The sequence below is a fragment of the Labrus mixtus genome, chromosome 6 (assembly GCF_963584025.1).
Source record: "Labrus mixtus chromosome 6, fLabMix1.1, whole genome shotgun sequence".
Lineage (NCBI taxonomy): Eukaryota > Metazoa > Chordata > Actinopteri > Labriformes > Labridae > Labrus > Labrus mixtus.
In genome coordinates this window covers 25,400,608-25,424,997 of record NC_083617.1, presented here as the reverse complement: position 1 = coordinate 25,424,997, position 24,390 = coordinate 25,400,608, and the positions used below count along the sequence as shown (strand labels likewise).

At 44.3% G+C, this 24,390-nt stretch overlaps 1 protein-coding gene and 1 long non-coding RNA gene across 2 annotated transcripts; one reads left to right on the top strand and one right to left on the bottom strand.

The window, feature by feature from the left end:
- The first annotated feature begins 240 nt into the window (after window positions 1-240).
- Window positions 241-23,683, top strand: rhoq (ras homolog family member Q). Its single transcript, XM_061040709.1, has 6 exons — window positions 241-386; window positions 2,067-2,721; window positions 3,000-3,058; window positions 13,734-13,898; window positions 17,758-17,853; window positions 18,902-23,683. The coding sequence occupies exons 2-6, from the start codon at window positions 2,580-2,582 to the stop codon at window positions 19,061-19,063; spliced, it is 624 nt and encodes a 207-aa protein (XP_060896692.1). The 5' UTR covers window positions 241-386; window positions 2,067-2,579; the 3' UTR covers window positions 19,064-23,683.
- Window positions 14,610-15,838, bottom strand: LOC132975869 (uncharacterized). Its single transcript, XR_009673325.1, has 2 exons — window positions 15,645-15,838; window positions 14,610-15,596 (listed from the first exon to the last, which is right to left on the bottom strand). It is a non-coding gene; the product is annotated as an uncharacterized LOC132975869 (long non-coding RNA).
- Window positions 23,684-24,390: the final 707 nt, after the last annotated feature.

Here is a 24,390-nt window from a genome sequence, read left to right as displayed (position 1 = left end):
TGGCTCACTCAGAGGCCATAAACACACACCTCCTCCTGTGGCGACTCAATCTGTAGCTTCCTGTCCCATCTCAAATATCCCATCCATCCTACGCGCACACACACACACATACACATATCCTTTGGTCTTGTCGACCAAAGAGTCGTGTGACCAGCAGACAGACTTCCCTAAAATTAGAAGCTGAATGTTTATGAGAGACTTCAGTTTCAGGTCAGAGTCTAAACAAACATCCACGTCTAGACAAAGTCAAAACCAAATAACTTCATTATTGGACGGAGACCCTGAAGTCCCTCAATATGACTTTTTTCACAGTGATTGGCAGGAGGTGGTGATGACGTTTATATGCTGCAAACAGCATACGACCATAGCCTGTATGCACGCGTCAGGTGAGATCTCTGTAAAAAGTTTTCGGTGGATATTGTGGATGTGTTGAACTGCACGTAGCGCTGATATTGTAAATTAAAGCATGGCAATCTGTTGCTTTGTCCGCCACTTTCACGTCATTCTTTTTATATCATGTACTGCCTCCTGAGACCCCCCACCCATCTATCTGACAGAGACAATCTCCCGCTGTAAAGTTCATGTTTGACCAAGTTAGTCAGAAAGATATCAGAGGCAGCCTGCTGGAAATTTTGCAGAAGTTTTCAGGTGTGCATTTCTGAAAACAGCTAGCCTATAGAGTGTCATTGTGGAGCCTTTCAGCTAGACTCTTGGTACAGAATACCGCTGTTTAGACCACAGACTGTAAAAATAATCTACCTAGCTCATGTGATGTCAACCAGTGGTTTCATCACTGCCTTATTTGGGCCTCAGATTTGGGTGTTGTCTACCACTGTGATGTGCATGGGGCTGGGGAACGGCCCCATGCACCCACGGCTAAGTATGAAAGCTATATATTGTCTATGTCCAGTGCTAACTCATTAACTTCCTAATTAGAAAGTTAACAGATTATTTCCCAGATGAGATTTTGTTTGTGGTGATAGCAGACTGGAGTTGACTGGAGTAGACTGAAGAAGCTATGGGAGTTGTTCAACGTTGAGCAGTGACCAGAATACACTATTTATTCAAAGGACCATCATCTCAACACTACTCTCCTTCTCTTTCTCTGAGGAGAAATCCAACAACAGTCCTGACTCCCATGCAGGCAGCCACAAATAAATAAATATATGACAAACAGTGAACAGGCTAACTAGCCAGGTATGTTTCTCACAGACTAAAACAGCTGCAAATTGTTGCTAACATGTTAGTAAAATAAAGTTCTAATCTGAGTTGTTGTAAAAAGTGGAGCTCAGACTTGTTGGACGGTCTGTTAGTCCAATAAAGCTCACAGAGAGAGACAGATTATTAGTCTGATATTTACATGAACAAATCTCCAAAAGGCTCCAACAGCACAAACACGACCCAGAGGTTAAAGGTCAGGGACTGAATTAACTGAGGTGACAACTAGCAGACAGCTAGCAGCTTCCACCTGTCACTCAAAGAGGCCACGCCCCCTAATTCTACATCCCTTTAAGCCTTAATATAATGTAAACAGGTGAGTTGTATAAACATTCAGCCTGTACAGTTGAAGAGAGAAATGAGATCTAGAGACCCAAACTGTTTTTGTACCAGGATGTAAACATGTTTATTACTGTTGTAAAGATGGACATTTTAACATGGAGCTCTATGAGGACTGACTCACTGCAGGAGACTGACTCTAGTGGACACTGGAGGAACTGCAGTTTTTCATTTCGGTGTTGGTTGGCCTAATTTTAATTCCTTGAAGTAAGCTTGTTTACGTTGCATAGTAAAACAGTAAAGGCCGATAGTGTGTTTGTGATTTAAGTTGTTCTATTTATGACGTCATACATCAAGATATTTCTATTTACTGTAGGGTTACCTTCATGGCTTTTAATATTAGTCATTATATGGACTATTTTGATATAGGCCTACATATGAACTACTATGATGATTGTAGACCTGCCTGAAATATGTTTAATGTTATGAAAGTCTGTTGTACTTGGTCGATCTATAAAAAGATACTTTATTGATTAACTCACCCTCGTGTTCATGATGTAATTCCTCAGCTCCAAACATCCCCAGCAGGCGGAGTGCACTTTATCCCGAGCCCCTTACTTTCAAACCCTAAGCCCCGCCCCTCCAGCGAGCGCACCCACCTTGTCCAGCAGCAGCTCGGTGCGCCAGACTGCACGAGCTCAAGCGGGGAGCTCACCGGAGAGAGGGCACGGAGCAGCAGCGGCACGAGGAGCGGCAGCAGCGGGGGACGTTTCTGCTTTTGAGGGGACACCTTGTTCGGACCTCTCGAGCGAGGGATCATTTTGACACCCGTGGAAAAAGATCAATCTTAGCGGGGAGATTTGGCAGAGTAGGGGTCTCCAGCTGTGGTCAGGAGCCTAGAAGGATGCAGCTGTGGTCCGGGTCGGTGTGCCGCGCCGTGCGCCTCCACCGCTGGTGATGCCCTCACCGCCCAGCAGCAGCAACAGCGGCAGGAGGAGCACTAGGAAGAGGAGGAGCAGAGGGAGGGGGTCAGGACAACAGGGCGTCGGGGGGCCGGTGATGATGACGGTAAGGTCGGGATCATGGCTAACGGAACCGGTACTATCATGTTAAAATGCGTCGTGGTGGGAGACGGAGCGGTGGGAAAAACGTGTCTGCTGATGAGCTACGCCAACGACGCGTTTCCGGAGGAGTACGTCCCAACGGTGTTCGACCACTATGCAGGTATGAGCAACAATGTTCTCCGGTGTGTCTAATAATGAATAGTAATGTTTGAATGTTGTATATTTGTGTTTGTGACCATACAAATGTCTCAGATTAAAAGTGAACTCCCCGCTCCCCCTCCTCCCTCCCTCTCTTTTTGCATTGGCTGCATCTGTTGCTATAATCAAAACCACTTGTTTGCCTTCTTCATAGCAGAGAGGGGTTGGGGACCCTGACTCCCCTCTCCCTCCCTCCCTCCTCCTCTTCCTTCTCTTATGATCTTTGTCATCTCGTTGCAGTGAGCGTCAGTGTCGGGGGGAAGCAGTACTTGCTGGGACTGTATGACACAGCCGGTCAGGTACAGTTTATTTTTTCCTCAGGCCTGTTGCCAAGCATGTCAAGGACACACACACTCTCTCACACACACACACACACACACACAAACTCTAACTGTATGTCTGCCTCGCTCGCCCATGTGCTCCTGGGGCTGATAACTGTCCTCCAGCCGCCTACAGGCTTCATATTCAGGCCAGACTCTAAGCTGCAACAGGTGACGGCTCTCTCACACTCATTTTACTGCAGAGTGTGTGTGTGTGTGTGTGTGTGTGTGTGTGGGTGGTGGTGATGGGGGTTTGGGGGGTGGGGTCAATAGTTGTATTATGTGGAGAACAGGCCTTCTATGTGCAGCAGTGATGTCACAGGTTGGTTAATAGGGCTCCTAATGCTGAGCTTTTTCTTCACAATGTGCCATTCAGCACATAAAACTGTACCCAACACACACACACACACACACACACACACACACACACACGCACACAAAGTTTGCACTCGGCAGAAGAGCCACTGTACAAACACATCCGACTCAGACTGAGCTGCAGAAAGGCTCATTGAGGTCGTCCTCCGCATAAAGAAAGATGGACTAAAATTAATTCAAAATACTTTATAATTAATTGGGGTTGATGAAGATTAATTCACAATCAAAATTATTGGACATTCTGGCTGTTAATCTAAACTAAATTTTGAGACATTAAAAGAGCACTTTGATCAGGTCTCACAAAGCCAAAAGCAGAAATATTAAAGCTATCACTTGGAGTTTTTGACCACTGGGAGCGCTATTGAGCTGTGTTTATTTTTCCATAGACTGTAAAAGAAGTAAACATAACACATTGGATTGTAGGCCACGGTTTTAATGCCTCATGCTGGTATTTAGACTTTGAAGTTGGCACATTTGGACAAAATGTTTGATGCAAATTAGCCGAGGTGACACCTAGCAGACAACTAGCAGCTCCCACCTGTCATTCAAAGAGGCCACACCTCCAAATTGTGCTTAAATTTAAGCCTTAATATAAATATATATTTTTTTATACTACGCTTTAACAAGTTTATTTCTGCTGTAAAGTTTAACACGAGGCTCTATGGGGACTGACTCACTTTGGAGTAGGCCTCAAGTGGAAAATTGTGGTACTGCAGTTTATGCTGCCTCACTTCTGATTCTTCAACTCTTGAGGTTTAAGGCTGTTTTTGCACGATGCTCAGAAAACCTTTAACACTTAAATGTTTTCTTTTTAATACAGAATTCAAAACATAAACAATAAAATGTTCAGATACACCTTTAGAGTTTATTTAGGCCTGTATGGATACACTAGAAACCCCATATCACAATTATTCAGATAACGATACACACACTTCATGCTCAGCTGATAACTGGACTCATAAGATCTTCCCTCCTGCTCATACATGCAGAGTGTAGCTTTGTAAAATGCAGAATTTAACTTCACAACAGAAGCTTGCAAAGACAACAGTCTGCAGGGCCTGTGATTGGTTATTCATGCTGAGTTGTGTACCTCAACTTTAGGATGATTATTTTCCACCTAGTGACTTTTGTTTGTTCCGTATGGGAACACTTTGTATGACAGGTGCTTCATGGCTTCAAAACATTTCAAAACAAGCATGGAGTTTAAAACAAAGTGAAACAGGGTCAGTAGGGTTTCCAAAAGACTCGACTAAACATCATCAGCCTTGCTAGTAAGCACCTGAATTACCAGTTACTAAAACCAAGAGGATGGGCCTTGATGCCTGTCAAATGTGCTCAAACTGCTGCCATTAGCCGGGGCTGTAGCATGAGACTGTCTGAAGATCCAGTTAATGCTCTCCCCGCTCTACTGCCCTGATGTAAACAAGCACAGTGAACAGATAGCATCAGGGTTTGGAGATAAAAGTGTCAGTGGGCTGTGTCAAGTTAAACTGGCATATAGACCGGAGCGATGCATAATCACATTTAACACAGGCATGTGGATGTTGAGCTGCGGGGAGGACTGAAGGCTGGAGGTGTTAGCATTGCTAACGTTAGCCACACTCAGCTAACTAAGTCACATATAGAGCTGGTTTCATCTCTGTTTCAATGATTAAAAGTTTTCAGCAGTATGAATACACAAACAGATAAACACTTTTGTTTGTTTACACTGCATTAGGCCTCTTTGAGATCAGACTCTGTTTAGCTGCACTGTACAGACGTGACAGCTTGGTTCCTTCTCTGCATAAACACCTCTAACCTCCCGTCTCGGCAGGAACCTGAAATGTGCCAGTCTGTCAGCCTCCAGATAGTTAACACTCTCCTCAGGGACGGATTTAACTGTGCAAAGTCACAATCTGAAATCTGATCCCTCCATCGGAAACACAAAAAACCCAGCAGTGAAAAGTTGACGTGGGCATATTCAGCTGTTACTCGGCTCTGTTCATTCATGAATGCTGAATGTTGAAAAGTCCATAAATAAGGAATCACAGGCAGACGCCCAAGCAGCTACCTGTGGCTGAGATGAAACGTCTTCTGCAGAAAACAGATGGTGGAAGTGTTACTACTCGCTGTGAGAAGAGGAACACAAGCTTATTGTCTATTCTGCCGTGTATAAACGCTGTGTGTGTGTGTGTGTGTGTGTGTGTGTGTGTTTAGCTGATTCAGAGCGTCTCTGAAATGGAGAAGTTCTCCCAGATGTCTGCCGTGGCTGCAGAGTAGAGTTACAGCTCTCCTAAAAAGCAGCCACCCCTCACCCTCCTCCACTCTCGGCCCCCTCCTCTGCTGACCTCTTTCTGTAAAGCACGAGGCCAGCTGGTAATGTTTAGAGCTGCAGGGTCTGATCAAAGACCCGGACCCTGAAGAAAGAGAGAGAGGGAGAGAGAGAGAGAGAGAGAGAGAGTGATATAGAAAAGAGGAAGAGACAGGGACAGATTTAGAGGGGGAGGATAAATTCAGTTCTCTTGGTTTCATTTGCTCTTCCTCACTCTTTTATTCTAAAACTCAAACCTCTGACTTGTGCAGCACATTTTCGATAAGCCCCCCCCCCTCTGTAATATTTATATTTCTGTCAAGGCTGCCGATCCCACAATGCTTTGCTGCTCCACAATGGTACCTACCCATGTTGTCTTTGTGCTATGATGGGATGTGATTCCTGGCTGTCACGTCGCTGTGACATGGAGCAATAATGTCTTTATGCTGTTGCATTGTTGAGATATGTCCAGATGTTTCCCAGGTGTTGAGACATTCATATTGAGTTATTTCATCTGTTAAAGCTGTTCCACTGTTGGACTCAAACACATCCTGCAGGGTTTGTGGAAATAGATAGATTAAAGTGAGGATGTATTTGTATCAGACTCTTCAGAAAAGTTGCAGAGTCCTGTTTGATGGCTTAAAGCACGCTGTCCAAACAAGTGGCACAAAGTGATTTTAGGGCGTGTCCGACAACGCTTCTCTGTTTACATGGTGATAAATCGGGCCCCCAAGTGAGACGCCGGGCGCAGCGAGGTTGGATTAAGTGGCTTGATTATACATGGGGGCGTTTGGGGAGTAACATGAATCAATCCACTCAGAGTGTCAGCTCTCATTCCCTTTAAGAGCCAGGTGCGCCTGCAGGCTGGAGCAGTGATAGTCACACGGTAGATTTCAGTCCTTATTCTGAAATGAATCAAACTCCAGACGGATCACCGCCTCTGAACACGCACAGGAAACTGTATGAAATGTGTTGATGGCGGACTGAAGACATGTTTCACTGAAATATTCCCACACATATTTCCACATGTCAGGTGGAAAACAGTCAAGACTCCTACTGTGCGGCAGACGTACACTAGCCTGTAGGTTCGTTCAATCACTGCAACTTTTGGCAAACTTGACCAAAAACCAATTTCTCCCTGTATGTGTCATCAACCTCAACTGCTAGTTTTCCGTCCATTATCTTACCGCCTATCCTGTTCAGGGTTGCCGAGGGCTGCAGCTGATCCCAGCGGTCATTGGGTGAGAGGCGGGGTCACTCCTTGACAAGTCACCAGTCAATCACAGGGCTGACAACGACATAACCAGTCACACTCTGACACTCTGCTTGACTCCTCAGATGATGTCACACTCAGCCTCAGATACTGTAATCATTTTAAACACCTGACCTCACCCCTCCCTCCTCCCTCCTCCCTCGCTGCTCTCACAGTCTGATGACTCTTTTTCGACTCAGCAGCCCAAAGAGGCCCACCGACCACGAGACGTCCCAGATGGGGAGGGACGAAGGGGGGACATAGGGGATGGTTTAACTCAGCTGGGAATCTTTCACCGCTCAGCTGCTCCGACTCAGAGAAACAGGAAGGAACAGAAAACGCTTCAGCTCACACTTCACACTTCACAAACTTTGTTTTTAATGAAAAATTTCATCTGAGAAATCAAAAAATATTAAAAATGTTCACAGTAAAAATGTGCAGGATATAATTTAATCACAAGAGAAATCATCTATTATTATCGGGCTTTTACTTCTGAGGTCAGCCCGTGGTAAATGGCTGTGTATAAAACAGAGCTCTTTTACATAAGGATGATAAAAGGCTTTCATTCATAATGTCCCACTCACAGTTTATGTTCCTCTGCCATTAACTGCCATTACAGGCTTCATTAAACTGTCTGATTTTTCAACGGAGTCTGGCAGGATGTTCCCAGTCTGCAGCAGGCTTTCATTAATGTTCGTTAATCACCATTAAAAAGGAGTCAAAAAGCCTCTTTAATATTCCCAAGCTTTAATTCAGAAAGTGCAGACTCACAGATCAGAGGCTGACCTTTGCAAGGATGTCTGGGCTTGTTTTCACGTCCGGCGGCCATGTTGGAGCAGGCGTCTGTGGCTTTGTTGACACAGCGGGTTTATCGAGCTCCGAGGAGGCGAGAAGGAGACGGATAGAAAGGAGAGAGCGACTGAGGGGAGGTGGGGAGCGAGGGAGGGAGGGGGCGGGGGGGGGGGGGGGTGACTCACTGATATCATTGCACTCCTATGTCACAGAGCGGACAGCAGACACTCAGCAGAGCTCGTCCACAGACGCCGAGTCTGGCTCTGATGGAAACGTATGGACATGTAGGGAGAGAAGAGAAGCTGCTCTTTTCTCCTCTGATCATAATATTTACTGTCAACTCCTCGCTGAATGTTACAGTATGTGTCAGGGATGAACTGTTGGACGTCAACGTTTATGTCTTTACAGAACCTTTGATTTGCAGCGCTTTTCACTTGTTGCATTTGTTTTTGGACTTTTGCATCTGCTCTTGTAGTGATATCGTTTCTGAGTTTGTTTTTCCTGAAGTAAGTTGTTTGGGTCGTTGCAGGTCAGTTGCCCTGGTCGGACGCCTTAGCCCCGTTTCCACTAAGCGGTCCGGTTTAGTTTGGTACGCTTTTATTGGCATTTTCACTTTCAAAAGTCAGGAATGGTACCAAAATAACTGATCCGTAATGTCCAACTTTTTTTGCTCCCCTTCTGTTGGGGTGCCAAGCGTTCCGATCCGACCCTAAAAGGTGGAGCTAGACACACTGCAGTCCGTTGATTGGTCGAAAGAATCTACACTTACCATGCGACAGCGGTAATAAAGGAGGAACTCTTTAAATATCCTGTGGATTATAGAGTCATTTTAAGTCATTTTAAGGTTGTTTTTGTTTTTTGCAACTACTGTCAGCGCGGAGCTCCGCCCTGTGGACGACCTCAGAGATGCAGACCTTAGTTTTTGTCTGGGTTACATTCGTCTTCTTTGTTGAATTTATTGGTCTACACCACTGTGCTTTAGTGATGTGTAAGGGTACGGTTGGCTGATGAAACGCAGGTGAGATCAGGATTTACCGTACCAAACCGTGCTGAACCAAACCAGACCTCTTTGACAACATGCCCTCAGTTCTGCACTCACAGCTCTCTCTTTTGGAAATAGTTCAACTTTTGGAACGCCAGTGAACAGCTGTGCTCTGTATGTTTTAAGCAAATGTTAAAATAATGACATGTCCGCTGCAGTTACAGATTCTGTACTTAGCATTAGAGCTATAAGACATGGAGAAGACTTTAACAAAGCACCTTCACAGCAGCTTGACTTTAAACATTTCTCACAGAGAGTTGAATTGAGATGTTAGTTCAGTGTAGGAGTGTTCACTGTCAGTCTCTTTATATCCACGCTGTAAGAGACGGTCTTCTTCGGGGTGTGCTGAGGAAACAGAACCGTGTCTCAGAGCAACTCGGGGCCTGTTTACAGTAAACTGCTGATGGTCTAACACTGCGAGTCTTTATGTCTGCGGCTCAGCGGGGGATCGCAGGATTCACTTGTGCAAGCAAAAGGTCAAGAGCACACACACACACACACACACACACACACACAGTGAACTTGAACCCATGTGACTGAAAGAGTGTCTGTGGGGGGGGGGAGCACATGATGGATGTGCTGTAACATCTTCTTGCAGAGAGGCTAATGTTCAGATAGGAGTCAGGATGTTTTATTACACAGTGTCTGTTTCTGATAGGCTGAAGGGTTTCAATGAACTCCTGAGAATGAGACAGGTGAGGGGTTCAGGTAAGAATTCTAACCTCTCAGATTAAAGCTCTGGCTGTCAGCAGTTAGCTCCTCTGTTATTCACTTTATGCAGCTTGTTAACAAGCTAACATGCAATTAGAACAATGAGGGACTTGAACATTTCTCTAAGGCACCGTGTCCACCTATCTGTGCGCTCAGGAGCTCTTGTACAGTATGAAGCGTTTGTGCGCTGAGAAGAAAAACGCTACACGTCCGTCCTGTCTCCATGACAACAGTCTGTTGACAATGTCCACTGTATGACCGACACTGTTACGTTTTTTTAAATTTGAGATTGTTTTAACTATGTAGCGGAGAGGATGTGGTTACAAGACATGATCTATAGGTGGCAGAAATACGGGGAATATCATACATTTGGAAAAGAGCGCCGGAGATGTCAACAGCGCCTTTCTAAAAAAATTGAAAGATTTTCAACTCCAAGCGCTCAGAGCAGCCGCACAAAAAAGTCGGAGCACTCTGGAAAAAAAAATGCTAGGAGTTGTGCTTTTTCTCTCCAGGCAGCCACCTGCTGCTGCAAACGCTCTCTCCTCATTGAAAACAACTTTAAAAAAGACGCTGTTGCTCAGGAACAAAACGCTAGGTGGACACAGGGCCTAACCTGTTTGTAAAAATGAAAACAGCTGCAGAGAGAGTGAATCTCTCTTCATCTCTTTGGCCCTCCGTCTTTTCTGCAGAAAAAGCTATCACCAAATAAATTCATATATTGCCAAACACTGAACGAGCTAACAAGCAGGGGGTGGTGAGCGCAGACACAGATAGCTGCTCAGTGGAGCTAACACATAATATTGAAGAATTTGACTGTTAAGTGGAGCATGTCTTTGAGTGTTTCTCAAACATTTCCCGACTGTTTGTCTCAGCTTGCATGAAGCACCAGATGGTTTGCATTCATAGCTGATTCATCACATCAACAGATTCAGGCGGTGTGAGGTAACCTGTCACTCACAGTTCAGTTACATAAATAACTGTCAGTGCGCTCCATCATCCTGTGAAATCATCCCAGACACTTTGGCGCTCTTTTAAAAAATAAAAAAAAAGCCACTAGAGGAATTCTGTGAAACTTTCACAATACTCTGATCTGTGAAAACTCCTCGGAATAACTCGTAAATCTCAGTATTTTTAGACTTGACCCCCTTATGTGCTGCTTTCATAATTGATTCCAGGCGGTTTATCTTCAGTTCATTACGCAGCAGAAGATGACCTGCTGGAGAATCTCATTTGCATTTTTATCTCCCATCATGCCCCATGTGTGAGAAGGCCATGTCTCCGAGGGGTGTATCAGTGTGATCGTGTCGGAATGAGTCGTGTAGTTGTGACTCACCGAAAGGCATCCGGGTGAAAAACTGTCATGCGAGCTGATGAAACTCTCTGTGAGACAGCGGGAAGGTGAAAACGTGCGGTTTGTTTGATCTCCGGGATGTAGACAAAAAGTGTCCTCGTCATGCTGTTAGTCATGTCTGATCACTGGAGATCCATTGATCGCCGGTGTCTCTGAGTTAGCGGCAGAAACCCATCCAGTCAGGAGAAGGAGTGCGATGGATCATGAATATTCATGTGTGTGTGTGAGTCGGACACTCTGTCAGAAGGATTTATGTCTGCAGAGGACAAGAGAGGGTCTGATCTGACACACAGAGGACAGCCTGCGTCCCTGAATTAGCCGTTTACACAGCACAGATATCGGAGATGGCAGTGCGTCTCTGTTTCAGTGTCTTGTGGCGACGCCCTCCCCGAATCTGAAATAATCTGTAATCGTTTCTGGCAGTGAGAAGGGAAGCTGCTCTCGTGTGAAGGTCATAAACTGCACAGTCCTTTTATTTATAGCTCAAGTCCAAGTGAAGTTTTTACTTAAATCGTTCCAAATGTAACAACTAATTCCTCTCTTTCTGAACCGGGGCAGTTACTATTTAGCATGTTTTGACTTCTAAATGACTGACAGGTACAAAACGTTTCAGAATTACTTCAGTATCGGGGCGCTGGTGGTGCAGTGGTTAGTGCGCGCGCCCCATGTATGGAGGCTGTAGTCTTCCAAGCGGGCAGACTCTATCCACTATCCTATCTCTCCATTAAAGGCACAAAAAGCCCAAAATAAATCTTTAAAAAAAAAAAAAAGAATTACTTCAGTTTTGTTTTGCTTCAGCCTGCAGCAGAGAAACAGGCTGGAACGACTGCAACATCATCCTAAAGTTCGCCCACTATAAATTAACGCTCATGTCACTGACGGGCTCAGAGTGTTGGATTCGATTTTAAAGATAAATGCAGGTATCTTACAGGACTCATTTTACCTGACCAAAAGGTTAACAAAGTTTGGACATGCCTTCAGTAGATTGCTTCAGCCTGCAGCAGCATAACGGACTGTAATGGCTGCATGAAGGTCTCGTCTCGAAATCTAAAGCATTTTACCTCGGCCTTGTCTCGGTCTCAGACTGGATAGACTCTGGATCTTGAATCAAGTCTGGTCAACACCACCACTGATAGGCTTCTTTCTCACGCCATCACTGTGATTAGAAGGAAAATGCCTCTTTCCAAAAGAACAAATAACTTAATCTCATTCATAGTTTGATTTTTATCCCTCAGTTACAGCCGCAACCTTCCTGCTGTTCCGGTCTAAGTGAGTGACACGCCCCCTAAACACACTCAGGTCTTGGTCTCAGTTAGTGTGGTCTTGACTACAACACTACAGTCTGCCTTACAGAGAGGATCCCTGCAGAGACCTTTTTGTTACAGAGGAAGATGACTTCTTTAACCAGAAGCATCTGTTACATCACTCTCTTCAAAAACACCAGACTCCATTATTAAAAACATAATTTTGACCTCACAGAACACAGGAGTTGGTGATCTACTGCCTGTGGTGGATCCGATCTAAACACTTGAACCAAACAGACTAACTCCTGTATGTAGCGTTAGTCCAGTAGAATAACAACTCCTTTGTTCTTACCAGTGGAATCAGGAGAGGATTACATTAAAGCCTAAATCAATCTACTAAAGCAATTCAGAAACTTTTCGTACCTTTTAGTGATTGAGACTATGGTTGTCATGGTAACAGAATTTTAGATGTATAAATGATACTCGTAAAAATCAAACAATATAGATACCTGCTTCATGCTCGAATACAAGTTGACGGTGGGTATTAACGCAGCGGCTCCTTACTCTCTTATAGCTGCTTCTGTTGAAAACGCCATCCTGAATTTTGTTCTATCTACTATGACAAATAAACTTCCTTATGTCCTTAATTTCTTGTTTGTGATCACCAAAATTGCAGACAAACTCCTTTACATGCACGCTGTCTAAAATGCACAAAGACATCCCCAATTTAAACTCCTCAAAAAGAGTTAAGAAATGTTGTTTCGGTCACTTTAATAATATATACCAACAGAAGAACATTGCAGGGGATTTTGACACATTTCTGTAGGGCGCTACCCACACGTTTAGCTGTGTTGCTCATTCCACTACTACACGATCCTTACAAGTTATACCTCGTTGTAAAGGTGAATAATCAGACTTTCCAACGCTATGTAATACAACACCAATTAATATTATTGAAAAGATGAAATAGCTGACCGACAGTGCTCTCCATATTTTATTTGCTGCCACTTTTGGTTTGAAATAAGCCACTTAAGGGGTGTTGGTAGCCTAGTGGATATGTTGCGCGCCCCATGTACAGAGGCTGTAGTCCTTGTCGCAGCAGCCGTGGGTTCAAATCCAGCCTCGGCCCTTTGCTGCTTGTCATCGCTTTCCTCCCAACACTTCCTGTTTCTCCCTCAGCTGTCCTATCCAATAAAGGCAAAACATGGCCCAAACATATCTTTAAAAAAAAGTTCTTAAAAAGTTATTTTAAAGCTTCAGTACTGTTTGACAGTATTCATCATTGAAACCATAAAGCTTTTATTTTATCAAAACATGTTGTATTGAAAAGTACAGAAGAAATGTAGACCCCGGGCTTCTCTTTAATATCCCGTGTTATATATAAGTAACATTTTTAACAGCTGAGGAGCTAGCTTATCACAGTCTAACGTTAGCTCTCCTGGCTGCAGTGAGGACTGAAGGAGCTCCACATTCAGAGCTCACTTTTTGCACACTTTAATAATTCATGAACAATAAGGAACAGGAAATGAGTCCTGTCTTCTGTCCTGACCTCCTGTCCTCCTCTGACCCAGAGTGTTTCTGTCTCGTCTTCCTCCAGGAGGACTACGACCGTCTCCGGCCACTCTCCTACCCCATGACCGACGTCTTCCTCATCTGCTTCTCGGTGGTGAACCCCGCCAGTTTCCAGAATGTGCGTGAAGAGTGGGTGCCCGAGCTGCAGGAGTATGCACCCAGCGTCCCCTACCTGCTCATCGGCACCCAGGTGAGAGCTCCTACACTCTGCTCAGCTTTGATCTGCACCTTTTTATTCATACTGTATGTATAATGTCTGAATACTCTGGAGAACAATCAGATATTTTTCCCTTTCCTCTGTTATTTACACTCGTGTAACGTGTTGTAACTGTTATGAGGATCAAGATTTTGTGCTGAAAATCTTATAACCTGGTTCTTATGCAAAAAAAACAAAAACTGTTGATGTTCTTCTGTTGCTCATGTGGAAAAGGTCCATTTGTTTAAAGAAGTTTGACGCATTTTTTGCCTTTATTGTATATGACAGCTGAAAAGAGACAGGACATTTTGGGAGGAGAGAGTGGGAGGATGACATGCAGCAAAGGGGCGAGGTCGGATTTGAACCCACGACCGCTGCGATGAGCACTATGGGGCGCATGACATAACCGCTAGACTATCAGCGCTCCAATGTATGTCTTTAAGCCCAACATCCAACCCCTCCAACTGTTAGCCCTGCTACTACATGGGGGGAACAGAGATAGCCCCGCCCACTCAGGGACGCGTTGTTGAAAGACTAAAATAGAAGTAAAAATACTTTTTGGTCTAAAATGATTAAAAGTAGTAAGAACTGCTCTGACATGTTGCCAATGTATGTGTGCTATTTAGACAATGTGCATGGGTTTGCCTGCACTGTTTGCCGACCCAGTATGAGGCGCCTTCAGGTGTGTGTGTGTGTGTGTGTGTGTGTGTGTGTGTGTGTGTGTGTGTGTGTGTGTGTGTGTGTGTGTGTGTGTGTGTGTGTGTGTGTGTGTGTGTGTGTGTGTGTGTGTGTGTGTGTGTGTGTGTGTGTGTGTGTGTGTGTGTGTGGAGATACTTAGCATCGAAGAGTGCTTTGACGTTTCTGCCCGACTCTCACTGTGTCTGTTTTTATTTGACTTTTGTTGTTCTCCTCGTGCATGTGTGGGTTCTCTCCAGGTACTCCGGCTTCCTCCCACAGTCCAAAGACATGCTCGTTAGATTAACTGGTGACTCTAAATTGTCTGTAGGTGTGAATGTGAGTGTGTCTGGTTGTCTGTCTCTATATGTCAGCCCTGTGATTGGCTGGTGAACAGTCCAGGGAGTGACTCCGCCTCTCGCCCAATGACAGCAGGGATCAGCTCCAGCCCCTCGGCGACCCCGAGCAGGAAAAGCGGTGTAGATGATGGATGGATGGATGGATATGTCTCCAACAGGGTCAAAACTTTCACATCCTAAAGCTCCATGAAGGAAGTTAAAGGCTTAAAGAAACAGAGAGGGATTTACATTGGACCTCCAAATCTGCCCGGTAACATCAGAACTCCACATCTAGACTTCATTTCCTCCCCCGTACTGATCTCTGCCTCTGAGTTTATCGTTGAATCAGACATTTTAAAACCAGAAATGAACTCATAAAACAGAAGCTAAAGCCGAGCTCATGTCTCGTAATCTTCACTCAACTCATGAAGACGTTAACAGACGACAGTAATCCTGAGTGTTAGCTTCTTTATAAGACTTAAAACCATCTAAAGATATCAAACGTCCTCTGAGGAGAGAGAGCCTTGTGGGTGATTTTTAGGTCCGTGTTCCCTGGCAACCAAATGCCAGAGCAGGCGAGGCCCCGCGGTGATGAAGAGGAGGATGAAGATGGAGTGGGTGTCTGATTTATCTTCTGTCAGCTGATGTTTGCCGAAAGTCTACCAGTTTCTCTCTCTCTCTCTCTCTCTCTCTCTGCTCAGCTGGACGCTCACACACACACACACACACACACACACACACGCACACACACACATCAATCAGGAGGAGGTTAATGAAGGTCGCTCGCTGTGAGGTAGTGAGGGAGATTTCATTTATCATAACTGTTGTTTCACAGACACAGGACAAGAGAGAGAGAGAGAGAGAGAGAGAGAGTGAGGAACTTTGTGGTCGACTGTGAAATGTTTTTGCACAACAGCAGGAAGTGTGACAACATGTTGTCAGTATCAGTAAAACACACAGTCCGTTATACGGTTCTGGATGTGTTTGGGAGGAAGATGTTGTAACACCTAGGGTTGTGACAACATCAGATTGTCAAACTGAGACGATTCTAGTAAAGATATAAGATCATAGATACCTGTTTCACTACCACCGCAACAAACTTAGAAGTCTTAAGCACAAAATACTGGCTCATGCAAACTCATGCATGTTGTCTCAATTGCACAAAAACGCTGGCAACATTTAGGTACCAAAACTTTGCCAACGTATTTGTGAAATTTGAACAGTGCTCTCTCTCTCTCTCTCTCTCTCTCTCTCTCTCTCTCTCTCTCTCTCTCTCACAGCAGCTTGTGGTTAAAAACACGACTGAAGATCTGTAGTTTTTATAAAGCTTTGGTACATTTCAATATTAACGCTCTCTAAAATAACAGAGATTGTGTCATTTGTTAAATATGTTACGAGTATTTTAAATAACCTGAGTACGTTTTATTGAGCAGAATCTGACAGGAAGTCGGTAACAACCTGACAAAAGGGGTTTAAAGGTTTCTCCCAAAATTCAACAAATCTGTGGCATTGTGAATAAGGCAGGTGAAACTGGGGTGCTGGATAGCCTAGCGGTTATGTTGCATGCCCCATGTACAGAGGCTGTAGTCCTTGTTGCAGCGACTGTGGGTTCTAATCCGACCCTGGCTCCTTTCTGCACGTCATCCCCCTCTCTTTTCTCCAAACGTTTCCTGTCAAAAATGTCCCAAAAATGTCTTCAAAAAAGTTTCAATCTGGATCAGAATGATCTGAATTTGTGAATCCACTTTTTTCCCTATCACGGATCACATGATCCACCTCATGAACCACATGAAAACTGGATAGGATCACAGATACAGACTGCAGTGGTTCTCAAACTGTGGGGTGCGACCCCAAAGGAGGGCGCAGAGACAAGACAGTGGGAGGGCGCTTGTGGCCCTGGTGGGGGCGTGTCTAGAGGCGTGGCAGGTAGTGGTCTGGGCTCTGCTTGTGATCTGATCTGGCCACCCAAGGTGCTTTTCCAAAATCACAACTCCCTCATTTACAGAGTGAGCTGCATATGTGAACAAAAACAGACACATTTTGTTTAACTCCGGCTCTACTTTTCCCTCCGGTCAAGTTTCTGCACGAAGTCGGAGTGAGCTGATGTGTGAACGCAGCAGGAAAATTCACCACAACAAGCGGGAGTAGGTGATAGTGTTAATGTCCTGCGACTGCCTGTGACCCGTGCAATCTTCAAGCACGTACTGACAACTTTATTATGTTTTCTGTTTGCCTTTATGTTCCTCTCTGTTCGTCTGTGATTTTATGGCACTACAGGTAGCACTGATAAAAAGGCAGAACTGTCATCATAGTGACAGACTCTGTTGCTTCATCTGCCATCCACCTGTCTTCCTTTTCAAAATCTAAACTCACCCGCTGTGAGGTGCATGTGGCAGTAGACAACTTAGGAAGACTTCAGGGGCGTTCTGTCTGACATCAGGGATGCATGTGTGAAAACAGCTTTAGAGTCTCTGCAGGGGCTGCACACTGAGCTGCTGCTAACACATGCAGAGCTTCTGTTAGTCAGGAGTCAGTTTTCCACAGTCTTCAACGTTCCCTCGGTTTTCATCTGGGCCTGGTTTTCTCCATTGTCCCTTTCTACAAATGGACAAGACTGAGAAAGCAGTTTCCCCTTAACAACTTGTGTCTCTCTGATGTTCTCTGGTGGAGCGTGGAGGGCTCAGAGCCGAGCTGCCGCTAACCGTGGCTCACTAGCTGACTTAAAAAAAAACCCAGCAAAGGTTTATGGCTGATGATGAGGATGAGGTGAAACAGAACAAAAGACGCCTCTTGGAGTAGAGGTTTCATACTGAGCAGAAAAGTCTCTCTCTCTTTTTCAGATTGACCTTCGTGACGACCCGAAGACCATCGCCAAACTGAACGACATGAAGGAGAAACCCATCGCCACGGAGCAGGGACAGAAACTCGCAAAGGAGGTTTGTACGTTAATCCTCCTGAAACAGCGACGCGATCTGGAGCTCTTGGTCGGTTTCCTGGGTTGTGACCGCTCCAGCTGGATTCCTGCGTGTTGATTAGATGCAGGAATGTCTCAGAGAAATGTCTGGAATCAAACCTCTGCAGATTCTTTACTCGAAACGAGTCCAGCAAATATTCTGGGTCAACGCCAAGGTCCAGCAGAGTCTGAGTCCTGCAGGACGCAGAACCCACATGTGGTCTGAGATTAATCCTTTCTGTCAGGCTCAGAATAAAGGTCAACTGTTCAAACAAACTGCACTCGCTTAGACGTTGATCTGTGTGCTGATTCAGAGACTAAAGAAAGGATTTAAAAAGCTAATTAAGTTTTTGGAGGACACAAGGGTCCATTTGATAATATTTAAGTTCAGTCATTTTAGCAACTTTCTTCAATTTGAGCCACATTTTTTCTCTTACACAGAGAGAAATGTGATGATGGTTCCTGGCACACTTTTTACCCTCAATGTCTGACCTTTTCTCGAGAGATAACATTGACTTTGTTGAGGATGTATTTTGTAAAAGATCACCAACATCGACTACTTGCCTCGTTAGAAATGTTATCTTTCATGTGTAAAGTCAGAACCAGAAATAGTTGCATTTTGGTTGTGGTGGTCATGTGGTAGCTAGTATCAGCATGGTCCCTACCTGGAGCTAGCATGTAAGAGGCCTGGGTCTGTTGAAGGTGGCAAGTATTCAGGTACCGTGCCCAAGTGCACTTGAAGAGGTGGTCTCGGGCACATGTGTACTTGAGTATGGTCCGCGGGAGATGTTAACACAACTGTGCTCAAACAAGGAAGTGCACCGCTAAATGACACAACTCTAAACCTCTTAAAAAAAACGTTGTATCCGCGCAGCACGGGCCCGCTCGTCCTCTGAGCTGCACGGTTGATGAGGGTAGGAAGAGGAATGCCTGATGTGAAAACGCCCTGTGTGAAAATGTTAAACTTTCATATGGCCTTTAAAGAAGCACAGGGAGTTCCTGTCTGACAGTCTGTCTTGTCTTCCCTGCAGATCGGTGCGTGTTGCTATGTTGAATGTTCAGCTCTGACCCAGAAGGGCCTGAAGACAGTGTTCGACGAGGCCATCATCGCCATCCTGGCTCCAAAGAAGAAGAAAGGAGCTCTGAAGAGAAGGCTGGGACCTCGCTGCATCAACTGCTGTCTGATCACGTGATACAGAAGAGAAAAAAAACCCAGAGATCATTCAGCAGCCGACCGTAAACCAAACATGGACTGAATGCAAGAGAAAAATGCACAAAAGAGAGGACTGAACTTAAACACAGCAGCGCTCTTCAAAGACGTTTACTCTGTCTCCTGCTTTCCATTGGGGGGGGGGGGGGGGGATGCAGTTTACTACCAAAGGAGCACAAAACCCAGTCAGTCAAGACTCTCTGCCTCCAAAGTACCTTCTTTTATAACCATTTTTAATCATTTTCACGTGCAGAGTTGTCGTAAGCTGTAATTCAAAAAAAGACATTTCAGTTCAAAGAGAAATGTGACATTTTTAGGAGCTCGTATTGTTGATTTCTTCATAGTACCAGTGCAGATGTGCAAATGTGCAGATGTTCAGATCGGGAGCCTGCAGCTGATAAGTAATGAGAGGCTGACTTCAGTGACACTGTGACAGAAAACATTTCTGGACATGACGGCCCAGCCTCTCCGTTGTCCACCTCTGATTATGTGTCAGTTGAGGATCTGCAGATTTACCCACACAGGTGCTCTGCTCATCTTGGGCCTAAGACTTATTATTTTAAAGTTTGAGAGTCTTGTTTCTGCCTTATTAACCTGTTTTTATTTTTGCAGTGTGGCATGATGAAACATACTGTGAGCTAGGAGGAGGCTGAGGTCTCTTCGACGTTTATTATCCATCTTTAAAACTTATATTATACAGAATTTATGAGTCTATATCTCTAAAAAACAGATGCTTTATTTAGCGCAGATATTCTTTGCCAACTTATAGCTTTTTTTTCTCTTTTGATTTTGTTATCCTACAGTAATGTTTTATCCTTTTATCACCTTGAAAAAGGTTTAAGAGAGAAGAAGAAGAAATATTATATATCCCACATCCAAAGAAATGTGTCTTTAAAGTGTGGGGGGGCTGAGGCTGTGTTCAGATGAAATGAAGCACATTTTCACTCTGACTGTAGGGTCATTGGTGTTCGTCTGCAATGATTGAGAACACCCAGAGAATATTGAGCCTTACAGATACACAAGAAAACTCAAACTTTGAGATCATGATGTCATCTAGACGTTCAAACCATTCAGTTTGATTCCCCTCCTTCTATGTTTGGATTATTTTGACTGAGATCTGTCTTACTTAAGCACTTTGAACCCAAAGTAGACAGATTTTTAATTTGATTTAATCACAATAATCAGGCTGAAAGGATGCTGAAATAACTAGAGGATGGTGCAGATTTGTAGACAGTTTGAATTCTACAATTCATTTAGCAGACATTTTTATCCAAAGCGACGCACATTAGAGAGTTAGAAGAACACAAGCGAGGATCTAGAGAGGAAGAGACAACGTCAGGAAGAGCAAACAAACAGCTTTAAGTCTGATTGGACACACAGGCGCAACAGGAAGTGACCTGAGGCAGAGCACAACATGGACAGCTGTTCTTGAGAGTTCTATCCAGCATCAAAACCATCCTAAATATCATCATCATCATCATCATTAAGGTCGTAGGTGTTCATAAAGAGCTGGATCTTTAGCTTTTTCTTAAAGGTGCAGAGGGACTCTGCAGATCGAATGGAGTTTGTTAATTCGTTCCACCGCCGCAGGGCAACAGAGGAGAAGAGTCTAGTCAGAGACTTAGGGCCCTGTTGTGAAGGTTGGATCAGACGCCTTTCATTGGCAGAGCGAAGTGGGCGGGAAGGGTTATCATAGAGTTTTAGGTAAGGGGGAGAGTTTTGAAGTTGATGTGAGCAGTAACTGGAAGACAGCAGAGGGAGATAAGTCAGTTGTGTCTGCAAGAAGAGAAGGAAACAACTCAATGGAGTTAGGCTCAACCAGAGCTGATGCATCCTCACTGCATGAGCTTTAGTGACACACCATCATGCAAATGTCCCACTAGATATCAGTGTGTGTTTGAGTTGAGACGGTTTTGCAGCACTGATTGATGGTTTCGTAGCATTACCTGAAAAATGTGCTTCCCTTTTTTTTTTTTGTCTGAACACACCTCAAAGTGACCCAGAGTATTCTGTCTAATGCACAACATGAAGCAGTCAAACACACTTTATCTTCAAGGAAAGACAAAGCACATTCCTCGGCTTATAGCTCTGTTCATCTACAGGAACTAAACGCTGATTGAAGCACAGGAAACAAACGGATCCATCCGGCACAAACAGGAGCAAAGCACACTCTGACCACGCACAATCCAACACGGTCTCCTATGAAACAGCTAGGAAGTGTTTACTGTAGATCTGAACTGATGGAAAGTATCTCTGTTTTCTCCTGACAGTTTTAAACATGTTTTTTTAGGATCTTCATGAAATCTATAGGGAGGTACGGGACTGTCATTTGTTATCAGAGGTGTTCTGGTTTGAGTTTATACGAGTAGTATCAGTAATGTTTCGGCCGGCATTTGAAGTGTGCAAAGAAAACAGATTATGTTGAGAGCAGGCAGAACACAATCCATCGTAATGCAATCCACTGGCTTTATGAGCAGATATCTGTGCAGCCAACAATCTTTGTCGCTTCTCAAGTTTCCAGTCGGACTGTAAACAAAGGCGATTAACTGAAAAGGAAGTTTTGAAGAATGATGCATTCAAGAAGGCTGGGAAATCTAAGCATTGGTTGGCTTTAGCGGCAGCATCAAGTAAAAGAATGTTTGATGTAGGACAGATTGTTCGCTGCTCTGATGCAGATGTCTGTTTATAAATCGTCGATGGGATGTCTTTACTCCTGCTGATACATCTTTAGTCGATACTTCTCAGACTTCAAATGTACCTCCTGAGAACAGATTCTACATTTTTATGTAGACATCAACAGTCAGACGATACCTGATGGGGTCAGAGATGTCCAAACAAACCTCTCGTTTCAGTTTGGACATCACATTTTGGATTATGAAAAGATTATCATAAAGTTTGAAAACAATTAGTCAACATTGATCATTGGTTTCCAACAGGGATGTCAACATTCAGCCGATGATGCTGCAGTGACTTTCTACAGATTTCATTTTCAAGCAACAGATGCACTAGCTGCACTAATCTTAAAACTAAAGCTGTTAAACCTGAACATTTCTTGAGAATGTTTCTGGTAGACTGCCTCTGAAATCTTCCAGAGCTGCGTATTCACACGTTGCTCACAGCTTGATGTTGACCCTTCTTGGACGGGAGGCAAGGCATAACGTCGCTGTAGAAATCTATCCAAGATGGTGGACGAGGAGACAGAGTCTGACACTATAATGACGGTGTCTGCTTTTATATCAATGCTCCATGTAATTGGATGTATTTGCAGTATTAACGAGCTAGTTTGCTGACAAACAGGAAACATAATGCAGCATATGGCCGGTTGCAGGGAATAAACGTTACCCATCCTGAGCGGTGTTCTCACATTAGCATACTAAGACTGTCCACGTAAAAGATACTAGGAGTCTGGCAGGAGAAACTCGGAGTGAAATATGTAGCTGTTTGCGTTCAGACATGAAGCTCACCACAATTTTTTTCAGGAGTTTTTCAAGTGTGAAAAGCACCATATGACATTTTTATTTCCATTTAAATCATTACTACATGGAATTGGATACATTTCAGCAATCAGGTGTTTAAGAACGGACTGAATATTTCCTGCTGTGTTCGAACATCAGCTCAGTCGACTTCCCAAAGGAAATTTTCTAAGGGGCTGGCAGGAAGAAATGCGGGCAAAGTCAGAGCGAAAAAATGCAGCTATTTGTGTTCACACATGCAGCTCACCCTGAACATTTCCAGAAGTTTTCAGGAGTTTTTTGTGTTTGTGTGAAAACAGCATCAGATTCTTTTTTAGGTTTTAATGATGTCGTACTGTTTTTCTTTTTTTTTTTACATCTCTCATTTAAAATGACCCGCTTACAGAAAGGACACAAACTGCTGCAAGTCCCAGTCCGCTAAAGTCAGCCCTCGGATATATAGCCAACATCGGCCTCAACGCCATCTTTAGTGTCAGATTATAAACAGGTTTTCTCTTTTTGTTGTTATAAGGTCACATCCTGCTTCATGAACTGAAACATTGTTTGTGAAGTTATTCATTTTTTGACAACAATGCAACAACGATGTGTATAAATGTGTAACTTGATTCTGTTCTGAACTTGATCTGCAAACCGAACACGAGCTCTTCTTGTTTTGATGCACTTGTTATAAGTTTCATGTTTTTATTAATATCAAAGGTGCCAACTGTTGAATGACTTGTGTCGAGTTTGTGTTGGAGTCGCTCTGATTAAAGCTTTAACCTTCTCGGTGCTCCTCCTCCTCCTCTTCCTCTTCTTCCTCTTCTTCCTCTTCCTCCTCCTCCTCTTCTTCCACCTCCTCTTCTTCCACCTCCTCTTCCTCCTCCTCCTCTTCCTCTTCCTCCTCTTCTTCCACCTACTCTTCTTCCTCCTCTTCTTCCACCTCCTCTTCCTCCTCCTCCTCCTCCTCCTCCTCCTCTCCGTCCCGGCCCTCCTGCAGCAGCGGCCGGCCCTGAACGATCGCAGCTCTGCTTCTTGTTCTCTTTGTGTGAAGGTCCCGCTCAGGATCCAGGACCTCTTAAGTGCCGACGCCTCCGATGCATTCTCCCATGATGCTCCTCTCCTCTCAATAAATGTGTTTACTGTGTTAATGAGACCGGCTCCGTGGGTTTAACTGTGGAACGCATTAGTGAGATCAACTTTGGTTTAATCCAGGAAACTAATGATCATTATGACTCAGATGTCGCTGGGTTCATTTCATAGAATCAGAATCAGAAATTAATCCCGGCAAGGAAATATAGAAATATATAGAATAAAATAGCATTGAGTATTTGAAGACATCACAAGCTCAGGAAATTCATGATATGAACATCCATCCATTACCTATACCACTTTTCCCATTCAGGGACCCTGGACTGGCTGCCAGCCAATCACAGGGCGGACATATACAGACAACCAGCCCCACTCACATTCACACCTACGGGCAATTTAGAGTGAGCAGTTAACCTAACGAGCATGTCTTTGGACTGTGGGAGGAAGCCGGAGTACCGGGAAAGAACCCACACATGCACGAGGAGAACATGCAGACTCCACACAAAGAGGCTCCTGTCAGACGGGGATTCTAACCAGGAACCTCCTCACTGTGAGGGGACAGAACTAACCACTGCACCACCATGCAGCACAGGATATGAACAGTATTTATAAATATACACATGCAGTGTGGAACAGTGTAGATATTGCACATAAGGCTCAATGTTAAGAGTATCATCCAGGTCGTGCTGCACACGAGTGATGAGGTCGACAGAATTCAACTAGCTCCACAAAAATGTATCATGTTATTGTTAATATGTTGCATGTAGTT